The 23,634-nt window shown below is 39.9% G+C and overlaps 3 protein-coding genes across 4 annotated transcripts in view; 1 reads left to right on the top strand and 2 right to left on the bottom strand.

Moving 5' to 3' along the window:
- The window catches only part of rassf4a (Ras association domain family member 4a), a 34,063-nt gene extending 21,192 nt beyond the window's left edge, over nucleotides 1-12,871 (bottom strand). The window contains exons 1-3 of one of the 2 annotated variants that reach the window (XM_033613558.2): nucleotides 12,777-12,871; nucleotides 4,797-4,865; nucleotides 4,576-4,651 (exon numbers count right to left, since the gene is read on the bottom strand). In XM_033613558.2, the coding sequence (XP_033469449.1) occupies nucleotides 4,576-4,651; nucleotides 4,797-4,849 (129 nt within the window). In that variant the 5' untranslated portion in view covers nucleotides 4,850-4,865; nucleotides 12,777-12,871. Of the gene's footprint in view, nucleotides 1-4,575; nucleotides 4,652-4,796; nucleotides 4,866-12,043; nucleotides 12,147-12,776 lie in introns of those variants that run through there. The other variant, XM_078160548.1, reaches the window with a different exon arrangement.
- On the top strand, nucleotides 5,513-7,840 carry LOC117248453 (uncharacterized). The gene is made up of 4 exons (XM_033613561.2): nucleotides 5,513-5,671; nucleotides 5,849-5,978; nucleotides 6,070-6,153; nucleotides 7,267-7,840. The coding sequence occupies exons 1-4, from the start codon at nucleotides 5,542-5,544 to the stop codon at nucleotides 7,400-7,402; spliced, it is 480 nt and encodes a 159-aa protein (XP_033469452.2). The 5' UTR covers nucleotides 5,513-5,541; the 3' UTR covers nucleotides 7,403-7,840.
- Nucleotides 12,872-15,046: 2,175 nt separating the features above from the next.
- On the bottom strand, nucleotides 15,047-21,800 carry tmem72 (transmembrane protein 72). The gene is made up of 5 exons (XM_033614030.2): nucleotides 21,544-21,800; nucleotides 18,595-18,661; nucleotides 17,766-17,837; nucleotides 17,118-17,257; nucleotides 15,047-16,363 (listed from the first exon to the last, which is right to left on the bottom strand). The coding sequence occupies exons 1-5, from the start codon at nucleotides 21,617-21,619 to the stop codon at nucleotides 15,924-15,926; spliced, it is 795 nt and encodes a 264-aa protein (XP_033469921.2). The 5' UTR covers nucleotides 21,620-21,800; the 3' UTR covers nucleotides 15,047-15,923.
- Between the last annotated feature and the right edge of the window lie 1,834 nt (nucleotides 21,801-23,634).

The raw sequence follows: 23,634 nt of genomic DNA, 5'->3' as shown, positions 1-23,634 counted from the left end.
TTTAACACACACACACACACACACACACACACACACACACCAGTGGCACAGCCATCAGTGGCAACTGGGGGTTCAGCATCTTGCCCAAGGATACGTCCGGCCAATCTTCGGATTAGCTCAACCTCCTAAGCCAAAGCTGCCCTCATGATAGGTATGAATTATTAATTAATTATTATAATAAAGAACTTACATAAAGGAACACCCATTTCTCATCATATGTCATACTGTGACACAGAGTACTGTATACATCATAACAGTCAGCATGCTGTCACAGTGTATTTTGTACCCTAACAATACAGTAACAAGAAAGTTCATTGGCTAGCTGCTCTGAAGCTTTTGGTCATATCACATGTACTCTCGCAGTGGATGCTTTTGGATATTCAAATTCACCATTCAGTTCCCTCATATAGTATCTCTTGATGGTATCACACAATCTTAAAACCGATTTTTGAACTTCTTCAATGAACAACAACTGAACAGACTTTGCGGTGAGATTGTTTTTTCAGCTGCTGTTTTCAAGATCAAGAATGAACTTTCAATCTCAAAAAAAGCTTCTGTAGCTATAAATCATGATTTTAGCTCTCATGGTTTCATGTCTTAGTTTCATTTCTCATAGCATATGTTTTAGTAAAGACAGTGATGTCCGAATGTTTGTCCAAATTTAACTTTTGCCACTGCTCCTGCACTAATATTGACAGGGCTGAGTCGGTAAAGATGAACAGAGCCTTCAAACAGGAGACTAAAACAACAAAAGGGAAAACTACTCTATGTACCTGCAGCTTATTATTTAGTATAAGAGACAGAGATTAAAGACTTAACATCAACAAAGTGGTTCTTGTAAGCTACTATAAGCAGAATTTATTGATGACACATAGTGTGTAGGTTGGTTTTTAATGACATTGATCATTCTTACAGACTACAAACCAGCAGGCTAAATTTGTTCCTTCCTGTGTCTGAAAGTATTGTGGCTAATTTATGCTTTCCACAATTTCTTCCAGTGACAAAACACTGCAAGAAATTGCCTCCAGTCTCAGTTCTTCCACTTGGTGCCTTGATGTTTTACCCACTGACTTCCTTAAAACTGTACTAAGCAGCCTGGTAAAACAACTTACTCTCATAGTTAATGTTCAGTCTTGATACCACTGTACTGAACAACTATCAGCCTGTTTCAAACTTACTGTATTTAAGTAAAGTTATTGAAAAAGTTGTCTACCACCAAACTGGCAACTTTTTGAAGCTGAACAATTGCTTTGATAACTCTTAGTCAGGTTTTTGGCCCCATCACAGCACTGAGATTGCACTCATAAATGACATGCACCTGAATACTGACTCAGTCAAAGTCTCTGTTTTAGTGCTGTTGGATTTAGTGGTACTTTTGACTTTTGACTTGAGTGGACACACAAGACTAGAAATATGGGTCAGACTCTATGGAACTGTCCTTAAATGGTTCATTTCCTCATGACAGGAAGTACTTGATTAGTAAATATAAGTCAGAGCAGATGGCCGTGACATGTGGGGTCCCACAGGGATCCATTTTTGGACCCCTTTTGTTTAATCTCTATATGCTTCCATTAGGCCAAATCATGTAAAATACTAACGTAGCCTATCATCATTATGTAGATGACACACAAATAGACATATCGTTTTTAACCAGGTGATTATGGACCTGTAGAATGTCTGTGTCAGAGATAAGACCGACATAATTGTCTTTGGGCCACATAAAGAAAGACAGGCCACATAAAGAAAGACAAAGTGTCAACTCTCACCTTGAGGCCTTCTCTCTTATAACTAAGAGTCTTACAACTTTGGCGTTATCCTGGACTCAGATTTAAATTTCCATAGCCACATCAAATCCATAACGTCATCTGCCTACTACCATTTAAAAATCCTTGCTAGAGTCAAAGGAATAATGTCAAAACATGACCTTGAAAGGCTCACCCACGCCTTTATTTCCAGTAGATTAGATCACTGCAATCATCTGTTTGTAGGCCTTTCAAAACAAGCTTTTGGGAAACTTCAGCTTATTCAGAATGCTGCTGCTAAGGTCCTGACAAAGACTAGGAAATATGACCACATTACTCCAGTCCCAAAAAGCTAAGTCTTTACACTGGTTACATGTCACCAAGAGAATTGATTTAAAAATCTTGCTGCTTGCATATAAATCACTCTGTGGCTCAGCGCCCAAATATATATCTGAAATGCATGTGACAACCTTCTAGGACCCTGGGGCCGGCCTGTTGACCATCCCAAGAGTCAGAACAAAACAGGATAAAGCAGCGTTTTGTTATCATGCAGCACAAACCTGGAATAGCCTCCCAGATAATGTTAGACAAGCACTGACTCTGACCACTTTTAAGTCAAAGCTAAAATTGCTATTTTTAAAGGCGATTTTTAAAAAAATGTTAAGCATTTAGTAATTAGTTTTACATATATATTTTTTCTCTGTACTCTTTTATTGTAAATCTGTATCCTTTATTATGTTCTATATTTGATAACTCTGTAAAGTACTTTGAATTGCCCTGGTGTATGAAATGTGCTATACAAACAAAGCTGCCTTCTTGTGCCTTACCATTAATCTCTGATAAAAAAAAAAAAGTATTTTAGTTAAAACAATATTTAAAGGAATATCTGGTAATTGATTAAAGGTGCTATAGCTACTTGACATTCAGAGTATCTATGTTTCAGTCTGACCTGGTATATTCTACACACGGCTTTCAAAATGGAGATGGCAGAGTTCACAGCTTGCAACTAATAGTGCTAACAGCTTGAACAGCGCTAACAAGGGCAACAGTGCTGACAGAGCTAGCCATATTATCTTGAGTAGTAGGAGAGACCAAAGGATGGGAGCTTTGCTTTTGCAAAACCTGCTGTATGAGTGCTGTGAAGAGCAGTGGCGATAAGCTCGCCAGTGGGACACACTCAGAGGGACTCACATGCAGTCAGATTACAACACACAGAGAAGAAGTGTGACTTCATTCTCTGCTCAGGACGCCGTTACTCCACTATATCTTTACATAGCAAATAGCTTTCTACTGCTATATTAATGGTCTGAATGTCACGTATAGCACCTCTAAATTCAGGCAACATAATCAAAACAATGTGGCTAAAAGGCTGCTATGATGTTTTTGATTACCAACAAAGCAAACAGAAAGTTAAGCTACATATCAGTGAATCATTTTCACTTTAAGGTGAGTCACTGTCCTGTTTTGGCTGAGATCCTTTGTTCCCCTTTTATCTTTTTTCCACATTCTCACCGAACTGGAGCCTTGCACAGTCTTTGTGATAACACAAAAAGCAACAAATAATGTGGAATCATTACAGCTATCACACTTACATACAATAAAAGTTAGATATATTTAGGCTATTCTATAAATCTGGACTGTATCTATTTAGCTATTAGAGAAGCAACACGTTTTGGTTGAATTACTTAGCTTTCATTTTCAGCAAAGTTCTCCAAGGAGGTGAAGCTTCTAGTTGTGCACAGGTGTGTTGAATGCTGGCAATGATTACACTGAGATTGGTTACTTTCACCTTATGTATGCTCTGATAAAGGTCTGATAGACCAAAAGCTCAACAATAAAGTGAAACACTGCATAGATGTAAGTGTGTGAAAATCTTTTCTACCAGTCCGGACTTATTGATGTTTCCAGCACCTTGCCAAGTCCAGGCTGGGTGGAGGGATGGTTGTTCTGCATCATTTTCAGCAAGATCCCACATTAAAGCTTCGGAAGAACCATTACAAGTTCCGGTGATGTAATGCGATGTGTTGAGTCATTCTCCATAATGAGTTTGGTTTAATATCTGCTCATCAAATGTCAGTGTTCAGTAAATACAACCATTTAAAAGGTTCAACCTCTTGTATCTTAATTTTTGGTTAATATTATGTCGATGTTGCGATATCATTGGTCCCTCTACTACACATGTGTATGTTTCATGTACACGTTGTGTCTGCGACTGTGGGGGGATTTTCCCAGAATGAGTGAGTCTGGCTGGTGGGACAAAAAAGAGGGACAGATTGTGACCACCCTGCCCTGCACCATACACACACACACACACACACACACACACACACACTGGCTTTCTCTCAAAAACCTGCTGGTTAACACAAAGGGGAACTCCTGACCATAAAACCCATAGAATAGCTATCAAACAAATAACCAAAAACACCACAACAGCAAAACGTTAACTGTGGAAATACTTTGCTCAGTGGTTAGTGTATATGACTGAAACCTGGCACTCCTTCCATTTTCATTTTGAGGGAAAAGGGATTTTTTTTGTGGTTTCTCATGTTGCAATAAACCCAGGAATGCCAGGTCTGTGCTCAGAGCTGCTGGCACATTGGAAGCTGAACTGGTCTCAGGTTTTTTGTCCCCATTATCTTAAAATGAAAGTGCTGGTTGAACTGGTTCCAGTTTGGTTTGTGCGCAACCCATTTTACAACATGTCCTACAATCAAGCTCGCCCACACACATACCACCCAACACTTGTCAATAACTCGCCCTGTTTACCTTTTTTTTTATTTCCGTTAGCACTGGCTTCTGTCAGGTGATCTGTCTGCGGCTGAACATTTCTTACCTCACGAGTCCTCAGCTGGAAGTTTTTCCCTTCGTGGTAGCAGTTGTAGGTCCTCAACAGAGATAAGATGTCAGGCCTGAAATTAACACAACACCATGAAGGGTAGATTAGCACTCACAGCTCTCACACAATGCAAGCAGTGATGAAATTTAATGCATGTAATCACCATTGAGATTTCACTTCACTCTGTGTAATTAAGTAAGTGAACTACAACGACTTACTTTGGGATAAGTTTCTCTTCACTGAGCTTCACGTAGGTCTGATGCTCACCCATCCTGACTGGAGCCCAGCTGTAGTAGAAATAAAGATTGAATTAGGTCTATAACACTGTGTATTGCCATGTCTAATAATGTAAATGATGATGTGCATGTACATATGATCTTAATTATCCCCAGAGAGAGAATATTTTTGAGCATGTGCTTCTGAAAAGATGATTGACAATCACATAGAAATAAAACAAACAATAAATATTTCTTTTTGATTCAGCCTTTAAAATCCAGTCCTAAAAGCAGGGACAGGGAATTAGGAGAAATCACATGCTCTTTGTTGACACAGAGCCAACAGAGTAACATGTCGCGGCAAAGCTCGGAGCCTGGAAAACACTGTGTCTTCTGTCTCATTCAAGGATAACTTCTGCTACTGTGGCAGGCTTCTTCTTAACAGTTAGCATCATAATAATGACAATAAACATGAATTAGTCATCTCTGTGACACAGTTTCTAAAGAAAATGACCAGTCTGCAACACCAGTTTCATTTTTGTCTAATATGTTGAATGCACAGTAAAAACAGGAGGACACCAATTAATCACGGTGTCCTTGTGGGTGTCAGGTCTTTTCTGACAGGACAGAGGAATGTTGTCCCTGATCTCGGCATCCTGATTCCTGTGTCCTTACACTTTAGAGGGAGAGTGCCATAGGGAATTTCCTGGTTTGGAAAGCCCAGTCCTGAGTATGCGGGGGGAGGAGCATGGGTATAAAACGGCAACATGTGGCTCAGGGGCTCAGTGTCAACGTTCACCTCGTCTCCAGTATGAAGCTTTATCTTCACTCAGCCTGTCAGCTCGCCTTCCTGAGCCTCTGCTGCATACTGATCGCAGGTAAGAATCACCCATGCATATGATCTCTGTATTCTTCCATAAAATGAGGATATAGTAAAAGCAGGGACTGTTGTTTTTTTGGGGCAAAGGTGTCTGAGCATGTGAACAGCAACTCAATCTCTGCTCGTGTTGCTCCGTATTGAATTAACCTGTAATCCTGTTACTGTGTCCCTGCAGTGAGAGAGTCAGACAGCACGTTTGTCCCGGGAAGATGTTTGTGTCTGGGCACACAACCAGGTGTCAGGGGGCAACTGAAAGACCTCGCAGTCTACCCAAAGAGCCCCAGCTGTGACAAAGTCGCAGTGATGTGAGTAATAACCAGATCATGCAGACACACACATTCATTAACACACACATGTCCAGATGAGTAAATATGTGGGTTTATGTGTGTTTTTCAGAGTGACACTAAGGAGTGACAATACTCCAGTGTGTCTGAATCCAGATGCACCCATGGGCAAACAGCTGATTCGCTGCTGGAAGAGGTGAGAACCTTGATCTATGATTCTTTTAGCAAACCAGTACACACACTCACTAAGGGCATGCATGGCAACTGTGTCCTGCCTCTGTAGGGTTTTATAAGGGATACTACAGCTTCGGCAACCCTCGGAGTACCATGTAATCAATCACTTACTAGGGTTAATTTGCACACGACAACAGCAATATGCTCTATCTTTTTACACTACTGCAGAATGTTTAAGCCGTGTGTTGTAACTGGTAACGGAACAGTCCCACCTGTCTTCACATTTCCCGTAAATCACCGCCAACAGTATCTTATTGTTGCCAGGCCAGTTCTTGTAGTAACAAAGCACCTAGCTGAGCAGTTTTTACTCCTTTCCTCTACATGTTTTGCTTCTTGTGAGACAGAAAAGAGTGACAGTTCGTGCCTCTAACAGTGGTAATCGACTAATTTTGTATTAGAGCTATATTTCCATGCTTTCCTTTCTCTCAGTGTGTATAATGGATTCTTCAGCCCAGTTGCCAGAATAAAATGTTGGCATTGTGTGTTTCTGCAAACTATGGATATGTTACATTTGTGCAATTCATGCGTATCATATTAACACCGATAAATAGACATAGTTCAGATTACATATATTTAAGTTTCTCATCGGGGGGAGGAGGGGGCGGCGGATGGCGTAAGACCTTGTTGAGCCAGTAGCAAACCACTGTTCAAGACCAACAAACAACAAAGCGTGTATTTTTATTGACATGTCAGGATATTTCCAGCCGTGCTTGTTGCAACAATATATGGTATTTTAACAAAATAAGATGTTTTTCTAACCCCAAGCAAGTGGTGTTTGTGCTTAAATGTAACCACAGTTTAACCACAGCGTTCAACTTTAAAACTGAAATGTAAAGAAACATAATGTTTCACCATATCCGCCACATACAAAATGCACAATTGTAACACACCCCTGGTTTGTAGGGACGCAAAATGCCAACATGTATTCTGGCCATTGGTTTGGATTCTTCCATAAAAGCAGTTCATGCCACAACAAATGCACATTACATTGTATCTGACTTGACTCTAATACACACAGGAGTATCAATACGCAGCCCTTCCTCCAGGCTAAAGTTTGTACTGTTGTGTTTTCTAGAGCTCACAAGTTGAGTCGTGATGTGAGGCTGTGCCTGAAGAGGAGGAGGAGGAGGGGCAGAGGAGGTCAGCGCCAGCGCTCTCGACAGAGGAGCCAGGGGCACAACAGGAGAGCTTCATCCTCTAACTCCCAATAGTCAGCGAGTCTGACAGATGATATAAAGCTACTGCATGGAGAGAAATCTGTTCATGCTGATTCTTGCCACACTGTGGATGCCCAGGCCACCAGAGGCCGTTAAAAACCAACACCCTACCACTTTTCATTCCCTGAACGTCAAACGGCTGAGATATCAAGCTCCCCTAAACTGTTGTCTGAGCTGTAAATCTCTTTGCAGGCCACAGCAGGGGGCTTTATTTTTTCTGTGCAAATGATTGATGTAGCGTTGAAAACTAAGCCCTGGAGGCTTGTCATAAATGTCAACAGTTTTAACTTTTACACACTGTTAAATGGTCAATATATTGTTTATGTGTAGTTCTGTGGATGCAGCTGGAAAAGCTAACTGAAGACACTAAGCCGATTATTTATTTTTATATCAATGTGAGTATTGTTTTTGTAAATAAATATAACAGATCAACTGTGTGGCCTTGTGTGCTATTTGTTGTTAAAACTCCTGTTGTTATCTTTAGAGCTGAATGATGGGAATGACGATTACTTGCTTGACAGGATATGAGAGGTCACCTAACCCGCAGTCCCAGCTTTAGTTAATAAACTACAGGATGTGAGTCAGCGGCAGGCACAGAGCAAACACGTCTCCCTTAAACATCTGCACAAACATCTCAAAGCTATAATAAGACCTAACTGTGGGTTGTATTGTATTTTAAATATATAAAAATCTCTTTACATGATAAATCGGCAGAGGTGACCACTTGATGTAAGAGCATTTGCTGAGGGTGTTTTAGAAAACCTTAACTGTGCCTATCACAAGTAACTGTTTAAAACCTTTATGGGCCACTGTTAGTGTTGCACAACTAAGATGTTCAGGTGATCAGGGCGTGAACTGGTGAGAGTGATTGCTTTATGATGTCTGGTAAACATGCTTCACACCAGCTCTGTGATTTCTTGTAAATCATGTGACAGATTAGACCTCGATAGATCTCAAAGAGAGAACACACCCACACACACACGTAATACTTTTTCCTACTTTTGCCGTGCACCCACATAAACCTTGGTAATGGAAAGTTAATACCTAAGGCGTGTACAAACTTGTTTTATTTTTCACCTAAAACACCTATTGGAATTGATATGGGATTCTGCAGATCTGATATGTGATCTGTTATCACTTCATGTTGAGAGCACAAAGTGGTAATATGGAAAGTGAAAGTAAACTGCTGACAAGGTAACCTTTGTCCAGGGCTGGGCAGGATAATTTAAGGGACCTTTCCTGTTGTCATGCTGTTCCTTTGAAGTCAGGTTGTTTATTGTTAGGATGAGACAGGATACCAATAGAAAGGATCTGTTAACAGCTGTCAAGATAACTTTCTTGTAACTGTTACTGGCAAGTGACCAACAGAAGCCCCTTAATATCCAACCGACTATAAGTAGGCCTACCCTTCGTACTTTAATTTATACAGAAACTGCACCTTTTACACCACTGCATTTATGTGACAGCTGTAGTGACTTTGCAGACTGAGATGTTAGACACCAAATCTAGACCATCTTCTTATTACAAGTGCTGTGTAGTTCTATAATAAACTCAACAGCATATCAGTAATTTCAAATATTCCTCTTCTCAAACAAAGAAAACATTGAAATGTTCTTTAAAAGGTCCAGTGTGTAAGATTTTGCGACATCTAGTGGTGAGGTTGTAGAACTTAAACTTCTCCCGTGTACAAATCGTGTAGGGAGAACTACGGAAGCCAACATGAAAACTTCATGTGAAAAAAATGTGAATAGCCCCAAGGCCAGCCCTAGGCATGGGCACAGGGGGGCAATGCCCTCCCAAATGCTCAGCCTGCCCCACTAACACCAAACACAGGCGTTTGTTGCCACTAATAATTCTCACTTTGAACCGTTAATTGTCACGAATGAAAACAGCAGTGTTGTATTCTTTTTATCTTCAGTAAACGCAATGGAGGCAAGACGAGACCAGTCAGAGAGGGTTTACAAGAAACTACGTGGAAACACTAGTGTCTTATTGGTTGACAGGTCTGTCTATTCTTGGACGTACAAGCCGGTGTGTCAAAGACTTTTTTCCGAGCCCGCACTACAACACAGAGAGACAAACTGCCAAAATGGGTTTGTTCACAAAAAGAAGAAAATACCTTTGTGTATTACATTTGCCAAATTAACAAGAGTGGACAGATCCTTAAGAATTTGTTGTAGATAGTGTTTCAGAGTGATTATAAAGCTTTCCCAAATTCAACATCTCACAAAACTCTGCGATTTTGCGAAGGGAGTCTGGTACTGTCTCCCCTGGTGACAAAGGAGTGTATTGCAGTTACTGTACTCCTTAGATTGTTGCCCAAACACATCGAATCAACTAAGGTCCTTTGTCAGAAGTCACGTTGCATAATGTTATAGTGTAGATCCAAAACAAACTAAAACACTACATGACACATTCATTTAAATCCTTGAAAACTCCACATGCGAACGGACTTTCTATCTCAGTGGAGATAGAAAAAACAAAAAAAAGAAAAAATAGTTATTAATATTAAACGCAATTTCTGCTGATAGAGAATCCTTCACAATGGCCCTAAATGCATCAGTAATAATAACACATAAACAGTTACAAATACTAGACTACACTAAACACTGAGAGTAACTATTCTGTTGCATATCAATACATGTTAAGTGTATTATGATGATAATAATCTGAATACTTCATCCATCACTGTTAAAATCTCATTTAAGATTTACATTTTTTTTAAATTATTAGACACTATTAATTAACAAAACTTCCCAAATGTTAACATGAGCTACTAGCTAAGAAAGAGTTTTACCGAACTTATTAACAGAACAAATGGAACAGCAACACTCACAGGTAAACTGTATTCTTATTTACTGTGTGAAAAAACTAAACATGTGTCAACTAGAAGTCGTCATCAGCGTAATCAAAAGGCAAAAATGGTAAATAATATAAACAGGTGAGGTTCAAACACCAGTCAGGGAAGAGAATATGTAACTGCACAACAGGGTCTATCTGTGAATGAACCGCCCGGAAACATCCTCTCGTAATGAAGGAGGTGTGACCGCAATATAATCAGAAACAACAATGACTTATCACAAGCTGAAAGGTAATGAAAATATAAAACTCAATGCCCAAGATCAGAAACACATTGCTATATATATACACAATATATATATATATATATATATATATATATATACATACACACATAAATATATATATAAAGAGCCAGACTCAGCTCAGATACAGACAATCCAGACTAATAAATAAAGATGCACGTAAATACAAAAAACCCTAACACCTTCCCACAAACTTCACACCTTTTCTGCAGCAGTTGAAACACAACCTCCTGTAATTAAATGTAACCACATGACTGAGAGGGCAAATCATAAAATACGTAGTTGCAGATGTTGCAGTTGTAGATTGATAATCAACTTTTAGTGTGTTTTTATAGTAGTGTTTGTTTCTCATGTCCATGTGTAATGGTATTGCACTAATAATAGATTGTGTTTGTGGTATTTCAGTAAAAGCTGAATGTATAAGGTAACATGATTTTGAGTATTTTCAACTACATTATATGTCTGAGATTTGGTCTGGCAACTGTGAGTTTTTGGTTTTCTGCTTAAGGAAGTCTGAAAAATTGGCAGTTACGAAAACATACTGAAAGATTCAGCAGATTATAGGGGTAGAAAGTGAAATGAAACGCCTCATTAAACATGGCAGAACATCTTATCTTCTATCTTTTCTGATGAAAGCTTGCTGTTTGCTAAGGACTGACAAGGTGAGTTAAACACCCTCACGAACGGTATCTAAAATACCTATCACTGTAGCCACAATCATGATGCTGGTGTTATGATGCTGCCACCTAGTGACTAAAGCATTTGGCACACTGAACTTCAACCTGATCTGTAAAGTGTACTGTCTATTCAAAAGTGCTACTGTCTGAATAATTGGCTGGGACTCAATGCTTTCTAAAATGATCCATTTAGTTGTAGAGCATCATTTGGTCACATGATAAAGAAGGTTAATCAATTAAAGTACTGGTGTGTGATTTATTTCATACAAATGCAGCTCCACTTTGATACACTCAATTTTGATATATTACTCAACCAGTCATAATAAATCTAACCTGGTTCATTAAACTGTCAACAGCTGTTATTCTTAAAAGCAGATCTTCCCAGAGAATAAGCTCTGGTACACAGGAAGTGATTCTTTTGCATATCCTGCAGCTGAAACAGAAGTTTCTTAGGTGAAAAAAATAGAAGAAGACAAAAAAAAAATGCTTGCATGAGCAGCGGCAGTCACCACAAAAACCAGGAAACAGACTGCCCAGTACTGACCACAGCACTGCCTGACTGGGAAGTGAGGTGAAAATTCAGCTAAACAATGAACACTGTGAACAAAAGAGAGATTTCTGTCACACAGCTGCTCCTCTAATGGACTTGTTAATCTTTGTGAGGATGGGAAATAAAATGTTAATGCCTGAGCTTGTAGCAGCACCTATCAGCCCTCCATCCTCCCTTTCATGACCTCTGTCCACCTCCACTTTCATCCAAGGAAAGTGCTGACAAAGTGGGAACATAATGGGATGGTCAGTCTATCTCTTATGCGTATTTATACACAATAATGGCCATATAAATATTCCATTACCTTAAAGATTCCAGTCTGTCATCATTATTATGAATTATTCATCCACTGCACATGGCTGCACAGGAGATGGACCAAAAGCTTAGAGCTGTGTGAAGAAAACAGAGGTCACTCTGATGGGTGATGCTCAGATTTGGGTGAATTTACATAAGCTTTCTCTTCTCTTCCCCTTCTTCTTTGTGACTAAATTACGCACCACCTCTGCGTGAAAGCTCCCTCGGTGGACAAAGAGCCTTCATTGCAGGTCTGCTAATTGGTTTGATCATCGCGAGATTCGTATCCAATTATCGCACCTATTCTGGCAGCTGCGCCCGGAGACTCCCATTCCCATGCGTAAAATGTCCAGGGCACCTCCAAGTAACGCACATACACAACCTTTACACAGACGTTTATATTTAAGGACAAACGCTGAAAGAGAAAGAGATTAACTGGCAGATCACTTGCTGAAGATTGATTTATTGATCTGTTTCTACTGCAGCAGGCGAGCGTGTAGTTTTGTAGTAGCGTCAGATGAAAGCAGACGAAAATGAAAGTTTTTCACACCAGCCACTGCATTAATTTCCCTTAATGCAATAAATGAATTTATACCGTTAGTAACCTGCATCCAACTTTAAAACATTTCCTGCCTTCAGAACATTATGTTGTTTTCAGGGTTAAACAGATTGATCACATCAGTAAAGTTCCTTCCCTCTGTTAGTGTGAAATGATCCTGCAGTATATTTGATCAGTTTCTCACCATAGCAGACTGCGTCCTCCGTCCTCTTCCGTATATCCACCAGCTATGTATCCCGTTTATCGTCTTCATGCCTCCCTGGCCGTGCGGTATTCAGAGCTGGAAGATAAAACTGACAACACGATGATCCAATAGAAGGCTGCACTCTTACGGCTCAGCCAATCAGCGTTCAGCGTGGGCGGGGCGAAGAGAGTCAGGGTTTCATACCTCTCTCCTCTTGATAAAGGCATCTTGAGGGCTTTACCTCAGCCTCATCAGTCTCAGCCATCAGTTTAAACTGTTATCTTGTTTTTTCCTTCAGTTTTTTGACTTATAATCAGCTAGAAAACTCAGGTTAGAGGTTACATTGAATTTTGTGTGTTTTAATGCAAAAATACACAATTAGGTTTATTTGATATAATGTCTATTTTGGATGCATTTCCCTCCTGTGCATTGTGTGAGTATAGAAAATGTTTTGAATGGACATGCTTGTCTTGTGTTTTGAAATATGATTCTAGTTATTGGATGTAAATGTCTTCTTCCCCTGTATGGACAATATAGAGCTGCAATGATTAGTCTATGAATCGATTAGTCAATTGAAAAGAGATTGATTGCCAACTATTTTGATAATCGATTAATCTTTTCAGTCATTTTTAATATTAAAAATGTCAAAAATGTGCTCTTTCCAGCCTCCTAAAAGTTACAATTTGCTGTTTTTCTTTGCCATTTGTGATCGTAAATTTAGAGTCTTTGGGTGCTGGAATGTTGGTTGGACAAAAGCAGCAATGTCACCTTGGGCTCTGTGAAATTTTCACAATTTTTGACATTTTACAGACTAAACGATCAATTGCCAAATTGTGAAATGATTGGCAGATTAATCCATGATGAAAATAGTCATTAGTTGCAGCTCTAATGGATAAAAAGGTGCAGGATTTGATTGGCCCTTCTCCCCAGCTGACACACGACTGACCTTCAATGTTAAACTTATGTCACTTGTTAATGTTTCAACATTAAAACAACGTTGAAACAACTTTTAATTCTAATAGTTGTACAAAGGTTAACAAAATCAACATTAAAATGTCAGAAAGATTGTTTCAACTGTGAAAACAACATTTGAAGTTTATGAAACAACACTGAATCAACATCTATCTCAAAATCTATATTGATTTTTACTTTTCAAAATTAAATCATAATTCAACAGTGATTCAACCATGGTGAATGGCATTGATTTGACATTGAATAAACATTAGAATGCCAGCTGGGCTTTGTTGTTTTATAATATGTGTGTGCTACGTTATGTGGTTTGACAGATTCAAATCAAAGCCATTGCATAAACAATGATACAATGAACCAGTTATCTTCATTATTTTTTTCTGTCTTTACATATGCAGTGATAAGAAAACTGAACTCTGTCTACCTCTACAGTACCTATCCTGTTTTTTCCAGCTCAGCACTGAAGGAAGAAGTCTCCGTGACCTGTAAAGATTTATTTCCCCCATCCTGTTTTTGCGCCTGGATCTGCCATCTAGGAAACTATTGTAGGGTGGAAACAAAAACTGTAGGAAGTCTCCCTCTCTCTGTCTGAATAGGATTTATGATTTAACGTGCAAAGAGGAAGTAAGTTCTTCCAGCAGCTGAATAACTTCCCCTAAAGAGAACAGCTCAGTCTAAAGGATGTGGCAGACTCGATGGAAGCAGACTGGAAATACTGACGCTCTCTTCCTCTCCAGTGTTGGGTCACTCAGTTCCTAATTGACCAGAGATCATTGTGAAGATGATAATACAGCCCTGATTATCTGCCTCAGCAAACTCTGGACAAAGACTTTCTGTTCTCCCCACAAAACACCAGAACATCTCATCCCTCCTGACTGCACTCACATGTCATGGCTTTGATATATTGTGAAAAAGAGACCTGTTTAAAATGCTGAAAGAATGTATGACACTGTGTAGCTGCTGGGCATGTAATCTGTGTCAGAAATAGAGAATAGCCCAGTTCTTTAACCAGCAATGCGTTTTCACGCGTCTGCTGCCTGCTGGCCCCCATTCTCAGTGAGGTGCTTTCTGATGAATGAGCCTCTCTGCTTTTATTGATTCTCTCCTTAGCTTTGATGCTGTGGAGAGATTGCCTCTTAAGGCTACATCGAGTTATATATCTACAATTCAGTGAACAAAGGACTGAGGAATACAATGTGTGTACAGTGTGTGTGTGTGTGTGTGTGTGTGTGTGTGTGTGTGTTGACAGAACAAAACAGTATTGATTTATGACCTGAACAAAAGAGGAACGTCTGCATGGAGAATTGTATCATTTTTAGTGTGATAAAACAAAACAAAAACAAATACAGGCTTTTCATACCCGCTTTTGTATCACAAATATGCTAATTTCAGAGTGATATATAGAGTCTGATTCACACACCCTGTTCATAGCATCAATGTGCAGCGTACGACATTATCAGTGCATGAATAATACTTGTAATTATGTTTGGTTTGGTGTGATGTTTGGGTGAAACGTGGGTCTATGGCTATGGTGGCGCTCTGGTGGGTGATCTGATGGTTTTCTCATCACCATAATAACGTGAGCACTCCTCCCAGAGCTCCGTCTCCATGGTCACCGCTTGCACATGACAAACACACAATAAGGAGACTTGAATGTGACTAACACACGCACCTGCACAGGCTCTAACGCTCGCTACTCCCTTTCACATTTTCTCTGACGCTGAGTGAATATAACAGTTGATCTAATTTATTACCTCATGAATAATGCATGCTGCAGTAACTGGATTGGATTGCTTTAACGTCTTCTCTTCAATCCATGCTGGCTTTGCAAAAATCAGACTAAAAGCCACCCACGTGCTCGTGTAGGTACAAATGGTTTAATTTCTTTGAATTTGTGCATCTGCAGATCAAAGTGCTTAAAAAATTAAATGTTTGAAGTAAAAAATATACAAATTAGTGGAACATTTAATAAAAAAATCTAATAATCTTCATATTTTAGTTATCTAATTACATAAATTACACACTGAACACTCCAAAATGCTCAAAAGCAATTTTAAAATGTTATTTTCAGCTAACAGTGTAGCACCAGCTCATTGCACTCAGTCAGTATGAATACAATACACATGCTTTCCTTTGTGTGATATCAGGAAGGAGCTCAATCTGAGAGCAGAGGGACGTTCAGTCAGTAATCATAGGCGCAGTGTCTGAGGTGGTGTCTGGCTCTGGCTCACTGTAGCCCTCCATCTCCTCCATCTCTCTCTCCACAGGCTCCTCCCTATTTCTCAAGCTTATCAGTCTCCTCTCTTTCCACCTCCTCCTCTCCCTGTCTGTGCCTTTAGGTGCTGTTGTCTGCTCCAGCTCCAGCATGGCCTGGACGCTCTCTCCCCTCTCTCCCGGGCCGAGGCAGTGGTCTCTGGATGTTAGAGCCAGTCCCCCACCTCTCCTTCCCATTGTCATGTGGAAGAATGAGGCGGTGCTGTTTGAGGCTGTCCCTTCTGTCACGCAGACAGTGGTTGGGCCTTGGTCGCTGTGGCTCTCCTGCGGCCTTTTGGGCGATTTGATCTTTGTTTTCTTGCTTAGTATGAAGTTGAAAACGGCCGTCACCAGAAGCATGATCCCTGCAAACAGAAAATATATTTGTTTCTTTCCAGAGAAGACATTTCGACATTTTACAGTAGGAAATGTCTGAATTCCATTTAGCTGCTTCAGTTTCAGGGTCCTCATATTGTACATGTTGGCTCACTGTCACACTGACATGACTTACTGGGGCACTTAAATCAAGGTTAATGTTATTAAATCTACACAGCCCTGTCTCCCAGAATATTTTGGAAAAATATGTCTTGAGGGAAATGTAATGCTGAAAACCTGCCTATCAAATCACAAATATGTTGATACTGAACGTATTAGCAAAATGTTCAGTGATATATTTTGGCTGTTTTCTGCCAAAACTATCCACACTTAGTGACGACAGCATTCTTTTTTACTCTCCTTCTTTATTAACATTTAAAATCAATCCAAAATCACAATCTTTCCCTAACCTTAACCTTTTGTTGCACAAACTACAGACAGGAGTCTGGATGCAACCCCAAGTTCCTGGTATCAAGGTCTCTGAAGCCTTGACATGAATTCAATGCTTTGTTTCCTGAAAGAAACATTGTCTCTGAACATAATCCACGCAGCAATTACGTTGCCACAACAACATAATAAAAAAGCAGTAATTTCTAGGAGACAAGGCTGCAGCTACACGTGCGTGTTTCCTACTCTGTAACAAGTGAAAATGTCTGCTGCTAAAAAGCCTCATTATGTAGCTAACGGTGCAATAAACTACTGTAATTACCAGTGTAAGCATGGCACTTGCCAGGGTTATGTTACCTGGGATAACTGCATGCCACACCAACACAGGGTGCAGGAAGCAGACCACTGACATAATGGAGTAATAGAGGAACTTATGGAAGCCTCCGATGCGAGCCATCTTCCCCCACAACACAAACAGCTGCCAGTCTGGAGGACAGCTACAGAGAAAGAAAGATCAGGAGAAGAGGACTGAGGCAACGAGGACGGAAAAGTCACATTCTTACAATTTTAGATTCTTTTGACAGTAAATATGTGAATGCTGATATGGCAGACATATAGTATGTTGCAGTATTTCTGGCAAGCTCATGAATGGCGTTTTCTTTTATCTCAGAGGTGACAAATATAACGGGGTCAAAGTTCAGTGCCAAATGTTAACAAAATAGTGTGTCCCGGTTGGATGCATACTGCAGGCAACAGTATGTACTTTGTAAGGGCAGGTGCAGTACTTACTAAAAGCGGAAAAGTATGCAATCCAGAACACAGCTATGATGACATAAACTAATAAAACTGACAATCCATGTTCAGATTTAGGAGTTTTTCACCTGCTTTGCACACTTTATAGTTGGTTAAATCACCTTAGAGAATTTCACTTGATGTCTTTTTCCTCTCTGCAGTCATGCTATCTATGCAAAACATAGATGATGCAAATGAAGGTTGTGTACTCACGGCAGACACATGATCAGAAGCATGTCCAGGAAATAGGCCAGCTCAAACATCATGATGCCAATAGATGAAACCCTGGGAGGAGAAATGTGTTCAGAGCCAGATGATACTGATACAGTGACAGTGATGACATCAGTAAACAAATTCTCAACTAGATCTAAATATGTCATTTTATGTGTATTATGCCTAGCATTTTCTAAACTGATGCTTCAAGTGAGGAGATATCATCTTCATATGCTGTAAAGGACTTGGCATTTGTGTTTTTTTTTGTTTTTGTTTTTACTGTTTGTTGCTACAGTATAGGCCCTGTCTCTGTTGTGCGTTTTAATAGTCTGATAACCCCCCAATCCAGTCATCCAGAAAAATGCAGACTAACCATCATCAAACGCTGCCCTCTCTTTAAAGAGTTATCGCTGAGTTGTGTGTTTCTCTGTGTGTGTGAGTGCAGCATTCATCTGCATTTGTGTGTACTGAAAGAATAAACAGTTGTGCATTTCTGGTCTCCCCTGGGAGATGTTTTCCTGCGGCTCTGTGGGAGTTTGGCTGCGATCCACAGAGATAATACCCTCTGCACCTCGCTTCATCCCTCTGACTCCTTCCCAGCATCTCTGTGTGTATTCACTGTTTGTGTGGTTATATAAGCAGGTACAGTGTTGTAATTGTTTTTACAAGCCGTAAAGTCACACATTTTTTGCCATATTAAAATCCAGGCGGTGTATTTGTAACTCGGGAATGCCACCAGTTTGGTCTCAAGAAAGCCAGAGTCAGTGCTGTGGTAGGTTTAAATTCATACAGTGTATTATGAGGTGTACTGCAAATCCTAAGCACTTACACCAGGTAGATGCCGAGGCTGTTGAATTCTCCCTGTTGTAGGGTCTCCGCTCCCACAGCACACAGCACTGAAAAAGAAACAGGAAGATAATGCCCCTTTTTTAAATTCAGAGAGTTAATGGTGAACAGGTTCTGTCCACCAGATGTCAGACTAAGTTCATGATTTTCTCCTTATAGTTGCAGGCAGAGTTGCACCAGCAGGTCAATTGGTTTAAACCTGGGTGTTTAAATGTCACTGTTTTAATTTCCACTGCGATGCATCTTTGTGTTCTGCTGCTTCTGCTCTTCTCTCTCATTGTTTTAATGTTACTTTGTCATATTGCTTTCAAGGTAGTCTTTACTGTGTTCTTGCAGCCATGATGTTTGAAGCAGTTGTGACTAATTTGTGCCCTGGCTGAAAACCATTTCTCCCCTCGTCAGACTTTTAGGACTGACTTGAGTTGTCCTGAAGTGATCCAGCTTGAACTCATAGTCCAAGCCCCAGCGGGCAGAACTGAAATGATAATATATAGCCTACGTTATGTGAAGATATTTGAAGAGCACTTAATGTTGGTAATTGTTGCAATAGTTTCCGTTATGGTCACAAAATGTTGATAATCGCTTACTCATGCTTGTAATTACCATATCACTGCTGGCGGCTGGGCAATTTTATATGAGTGCACTTAATACATCACAGATCCTCTGCCGGGGAATCACAACATTTTAAAAAGACTTGCCACTTGTAGGTGAAGAGGTAATCAGATGTCATGGTATGTTGATAGGCCTTCCGTGACATCTTTGGCTTATGTGTAAATTAATGTACAGATTTATTGTAAAAACTTTGTCTGCATGATCAACCTTAGCAGGATGCTGAATCTCCTCTACAGACGTCCTTAACCTCAGTCTTCACTGCGCCAAAAGAATTTTTTCTGAAGAGAACAATAAAGTGATTTTATTTGATTTTATACTTCTGCTACCACTACATTCCTAGTATTTTAAAGGAATGGTTCAACATTTAGGGAAATACTTATTCGCTTTTTTCTCAAAAATTGGATGAGCAGATTGGAATCAGTCCTCTTCTCTAACTCTCTGCAAGAAACCCAAAATGTCAAACTATTTCTTTGTTGTGAAGATTCCCAAATCTGTGTGATGACGCTAAAAAAACACTTGAACACACATGGAAAGATATAAAATCAGATGACAACAAAGTCTTTAAAACTATAAAGAAAAGCCTGTTTAGTGGATCAATCTTTTCCCTGTGAGGTATAAAAGGTGGTTGAGTGGTGATCGCCACTAAACACATGGAAACAATTTCTCTGGCTTACCAGAAATTCAGAGATAGAATCTGCACCAAAGGGGAAATCAGGGGAATGTGTCTGAATAGTTTCTGTTAGTTTATAGAGTGTGAGAGGAATTAGCGCTGCATATAGACCAGCTGGATATTAACATGTATGTGCTCCTGGCACGTATATCTGCCTACAGAACACACACAGTGGCAGACAGGCAAACACAGGCATGTAGACGTGAACACACAGACAGAGAGACAAAGGCACATGTAGACACACCATAAACATATACACATACAGAGAAAGCACAGAAAGCTCATATAGGTGTGAATGTATACCAGCTTGTGATCATGCAAGCCCTGTAAGCCAGCTGGATGCAGAGGCCTGGTTTTGGTGTGATTTGAGGCACATGTCTCTCAGTAAATGTTCAGTGTCTGCAGCTGTTTGGATTTAAGTGGAGGGGGTCCCATATTTTTTGATGGAAGCAGCAACCAGAGAGCTATTTCTCCCATGATGATTTAATGTGGCTGAGAAAGCTGCGTGCAATCTGTCCCTGTGTGCCTGAAGAAAACAGAGGAGGAACCATAATAGTGAGGTTATGTATGATCAAGTATATTTTCATATGCTCTATATATCATGGTGTGGTGTTCTTGGAGGTCAAGAGTACAGTTGGCCAACATCACCACCTGACCTCCTAACTATCTGAGCTCATGAAATCCTTAAAGGGCCACTTCAACCTTAAGTTAAAAACAAATATTTTTCCTCTTACCTGGAGCTGTTTATCAGTCTAGATTGTTTTGGTGTGAGTTTCAGAGTGTTGGAGGTATTGGCCGTGGAGATGTCTGCCTTCTCTCAAATATAATGGGACTAGATGGCACTCAGCTTGTGGTGCTCAAAGCGCCAAAAAATACATCTGAAAAACTAAACAGCAATGTCTCTTGCCAGAAATCATGATGTGGTTACTCAAGATAATCTACCGACCTTGAACTATTTTCTTTCTACTGATCTGCACCCACCAACCCTATCACTGTGCAGAAGCCATGGGTGAGAGGCTTGTACTCAGCATGAGATGTAAACATTAATGGTGTAATGTTAGCTAGCTCAATAGCGCTAGGTGAGCTAGCAGCACACCTTCCTCTGCGCAGTGGTATGGTTGGTGAGTGTAGTTCTGTCGAAAGAAAATAGTTCCTACATGAAACTGCTCACAGTAACATCTGTGGATTATCTTGAGTAACCGGGTCATGATTTCTGGAAAGAGACATTGCTGTTTAGTTTTTCAAATGTATTTTTTTGGTGCTTTGAGCACCACAAGCTGTGTCATCTAGTTTCATTAGATTTGAGGCAAGACAGACATTACTACACCCGATATTGTCAACCCTTGGCAACTCACACCAACACAATCTAGATTGATAAATAGCACGAAAGGTAAGAGGAAAAATATCTGTTTTTGATTTTGGGGTGAACTGTCCCTTTAAGGATTTTATAACCCCAAACATTGCCCTTATTTGTATTTTTAAAATAGCATGACTGCGGAACGTATCAGAGAGAGGACATGGACTCTGTTATGCATCTGTTAGTGTATCCAAAGATCAAAATGATGCCCATACTGAAACAATAAGAGATACACAAGAGTCAGATTTTAATCTTGTTATAGATTTCTGTTTGTTTTTATATTCATATCTTACCTGTTGCTGTGGAAACACCAAGGATCCTACAGGCGCACTCCACCACAATCCACCAAACACTCTCTGAGTTCCCCATGACCTCAAATACTTCACTGTATAAAAATGCAACCTTCACACTTTTCACACACTATCTGAAATAGTTGGTGGCCTTGTAGTTACTAAAGTAGCATTCTAGATGCATAGTTGTCCGTTAGCTAGATGGATGATCATTGGTCAAAAGAAAAAGCCAAGTTTGTTGGGTAATCCATGAGTGCCATGATGTGACGCTCAGAAAGGTTTGCAAGTCAGTGCCCCTGTTGCTCCAATAACTGCTAATCAGCCACACACACACACACACACACACACACACACACACTAACAATGCCACTCTCAGCTGGTTTAGCATTCCACCCTGTACGTCAAGGTGAAAACTGTTCAGCTTGGGGTCATTTGTTCAGTGAGACACATTTACTATTAGAGCTAGTTAAACATTATTTTTTTAAAGAATGAATACAAAACTAACTTTCTCGCACACATACACATTCTTAGAATTAGCAGTAATTTGTGTGCACCCTTGAACCGCAGAGGAGATCGGTGACCCCGCTCTCCAACCAAAGAATTACTTGTCCCCTACACATCTTCCTCTTGTTTTCCTCTGTGTAATTTAACTTTGTTGTGAGGATTTGTGTGATTCAGTTCCTTCAAAAGATCAGAAACATGTTTCATTTCCAAGGCCAAAGTCACACAGCATCCATTTATTAGAACACTGTGTCAACAAGTGTGAGAATTGACGAAATAGGCTGCAGCTTGCATCAGTAAACAAAAAGCAATGTTAGAAAATATTATAAACAAGTTCCACTTAGTTTGCAGTTTAATGCAACACTGACTCTAGTCTCACCATGCGATGGATATGTGATAAAACACCACAAGAACCAACAGAGACCCTTTGACACACTTACACATGTGTAAATGTAAGCCAGCATAATCAGTTGACGCAGGTTTGGCTGAGGTGTAAGCTTGTTCGGGCACAGCAGAGGCCTACTGGAACAAGCATTAAGAGTCACGGAGCTCACGCACACACCCCCTGACTCCTCGTAGGGGCCAAAGTAAGCTACATAAATCTCCTTAAATCTCCAACAAAGACACTTTTGTGTATTTGTTCCACTTGTTTCCGGCTTAGCATCCAGGTTATTTGTGGCATTTATGGTATAGAATAGTGAGAGTGTCTGAGCAGTGCTGCAGAAACTGCAGATGTAAGACATGTAATGCCAAATGTAATATGCAATGGATAATGTACAGCAAGCGGGTCATTACTGCTAAATGAACCCCAACAGAGTGATGCCAGACCTCGAAGTGAACCAGAGTGGTCTTGAGGAGTGTTTCAAGGGTGATGAAGGGGGTTCATTTTGCAATAATGACCTGCCTGCTGTACATTACCCTGCTAGTTACATAGCTACTTACTAAAGAAATAAATATTTTGGCACAAAATTTCGATTTAAAAATGATTTTACTGCTTCCGCTACGTGTCTATGATCAGAACTGCTTCCACAATGTTGGTCTGTTATCTATTGCAACGGTCTATTATTCATGAATAACAGACCGTAGAATGCCATAATTGACCAATTGGAATCAAGTATTCAACTAAGCCGTGTAATAATATAATTTAACGGATATTATTTATATGTCAACTATTTTGGTCCAGACTAAAATAGCTTAACCAATACTAGACAAATTGCCACAAAATTTTTAACAGACAGTCATGGCACCGCAGGATGAAACCTGCTGACATTGGTGATCCTAAGACTTTTTATCCTGTGCCACCACGAGGTCGACATTTGTTTTTAGTGAAATGTTTCCACATCTACTGGATTGCCATGAAATTTGGTACACACATTCATGCCCCCCTCAGGATGAATTGTAGTAATTTTGGTGCTGGCTTAACTTTTGTTGGTGTCATCGTCGAGTCAAAATTTTGATTGTTTTTGACCAAATACCTGCAAAACATTCTCTGACTCACCAGTTAACACAAACATGGTGAACACCATGTTAGCATTGTCACTACAAACACAGCAGCATTATTGATGGTTTATTATGAATTTGATTGCTTAATCA

The sequence above is a fragment of the Epinephelus lanceolatus genome, chromosome 17, assembly GCF_041903045.1.
Source record: "Epinephelus lanceolatus isolate andai-2023 chromosome 17, ASM4190304v1, whole genome shotgun sequence".
Taxonomy (NCBI): domain Eukaryota; kingdom Metazoa; phylum Chordata; class Actinopteri; order Perciformes; family Serranidae; genus Epinephelus; species Epinephelus lanceolatus.
Note: the sequence above shows the minus strand (reverse complement) of the source record. Positions and strands in the feature narration are given on the sequence as shown.

Coding starts and splice junctions, on each gene's coding strand:
- LOC117248453 (XM_033613561.2), top strand. CDS start 5,542: ATGGGTATAAAACGGCAACATGTGGCTCAGGGGCTCAGTGTCAACGTT. Junction 5,672..5,848: donor CTGCTGCATACTGATCGCAG/GTAAGAATCACC, acceptor GTGTCCCTGCAG/TGAGAGAGTCAGACAGCACG. Junction 5,979..6,069: donor TGTGACAAAGTCGCAGTGAT/GTGAGTAATAAC, acceptor TGTGTTTTTCAG/AGTGACACTAAGGAGTGACA.
- tmem72 (XM_033614030.2), bottom strand. CDS start 21,619: ATGGGGAACTCAGAGAGTGTTTGGTGGATTGTGGTGGAGTGCGCCTGT. Junction 18,662..21,543: donor TGGTGTTTCCACAGCAACAG/GTAAGATATGAA, acceptor TTTCTTTTTCAG/TGCTGTGTGCTGTGGGAGCG. Junction 17,258..17,765: donor CTTCTGATCATGTGTCTGCC/GTGAGTACACAA, acceptor CTTTCTCTGTAG/CTGTCCTCCAGACTGGCAGC.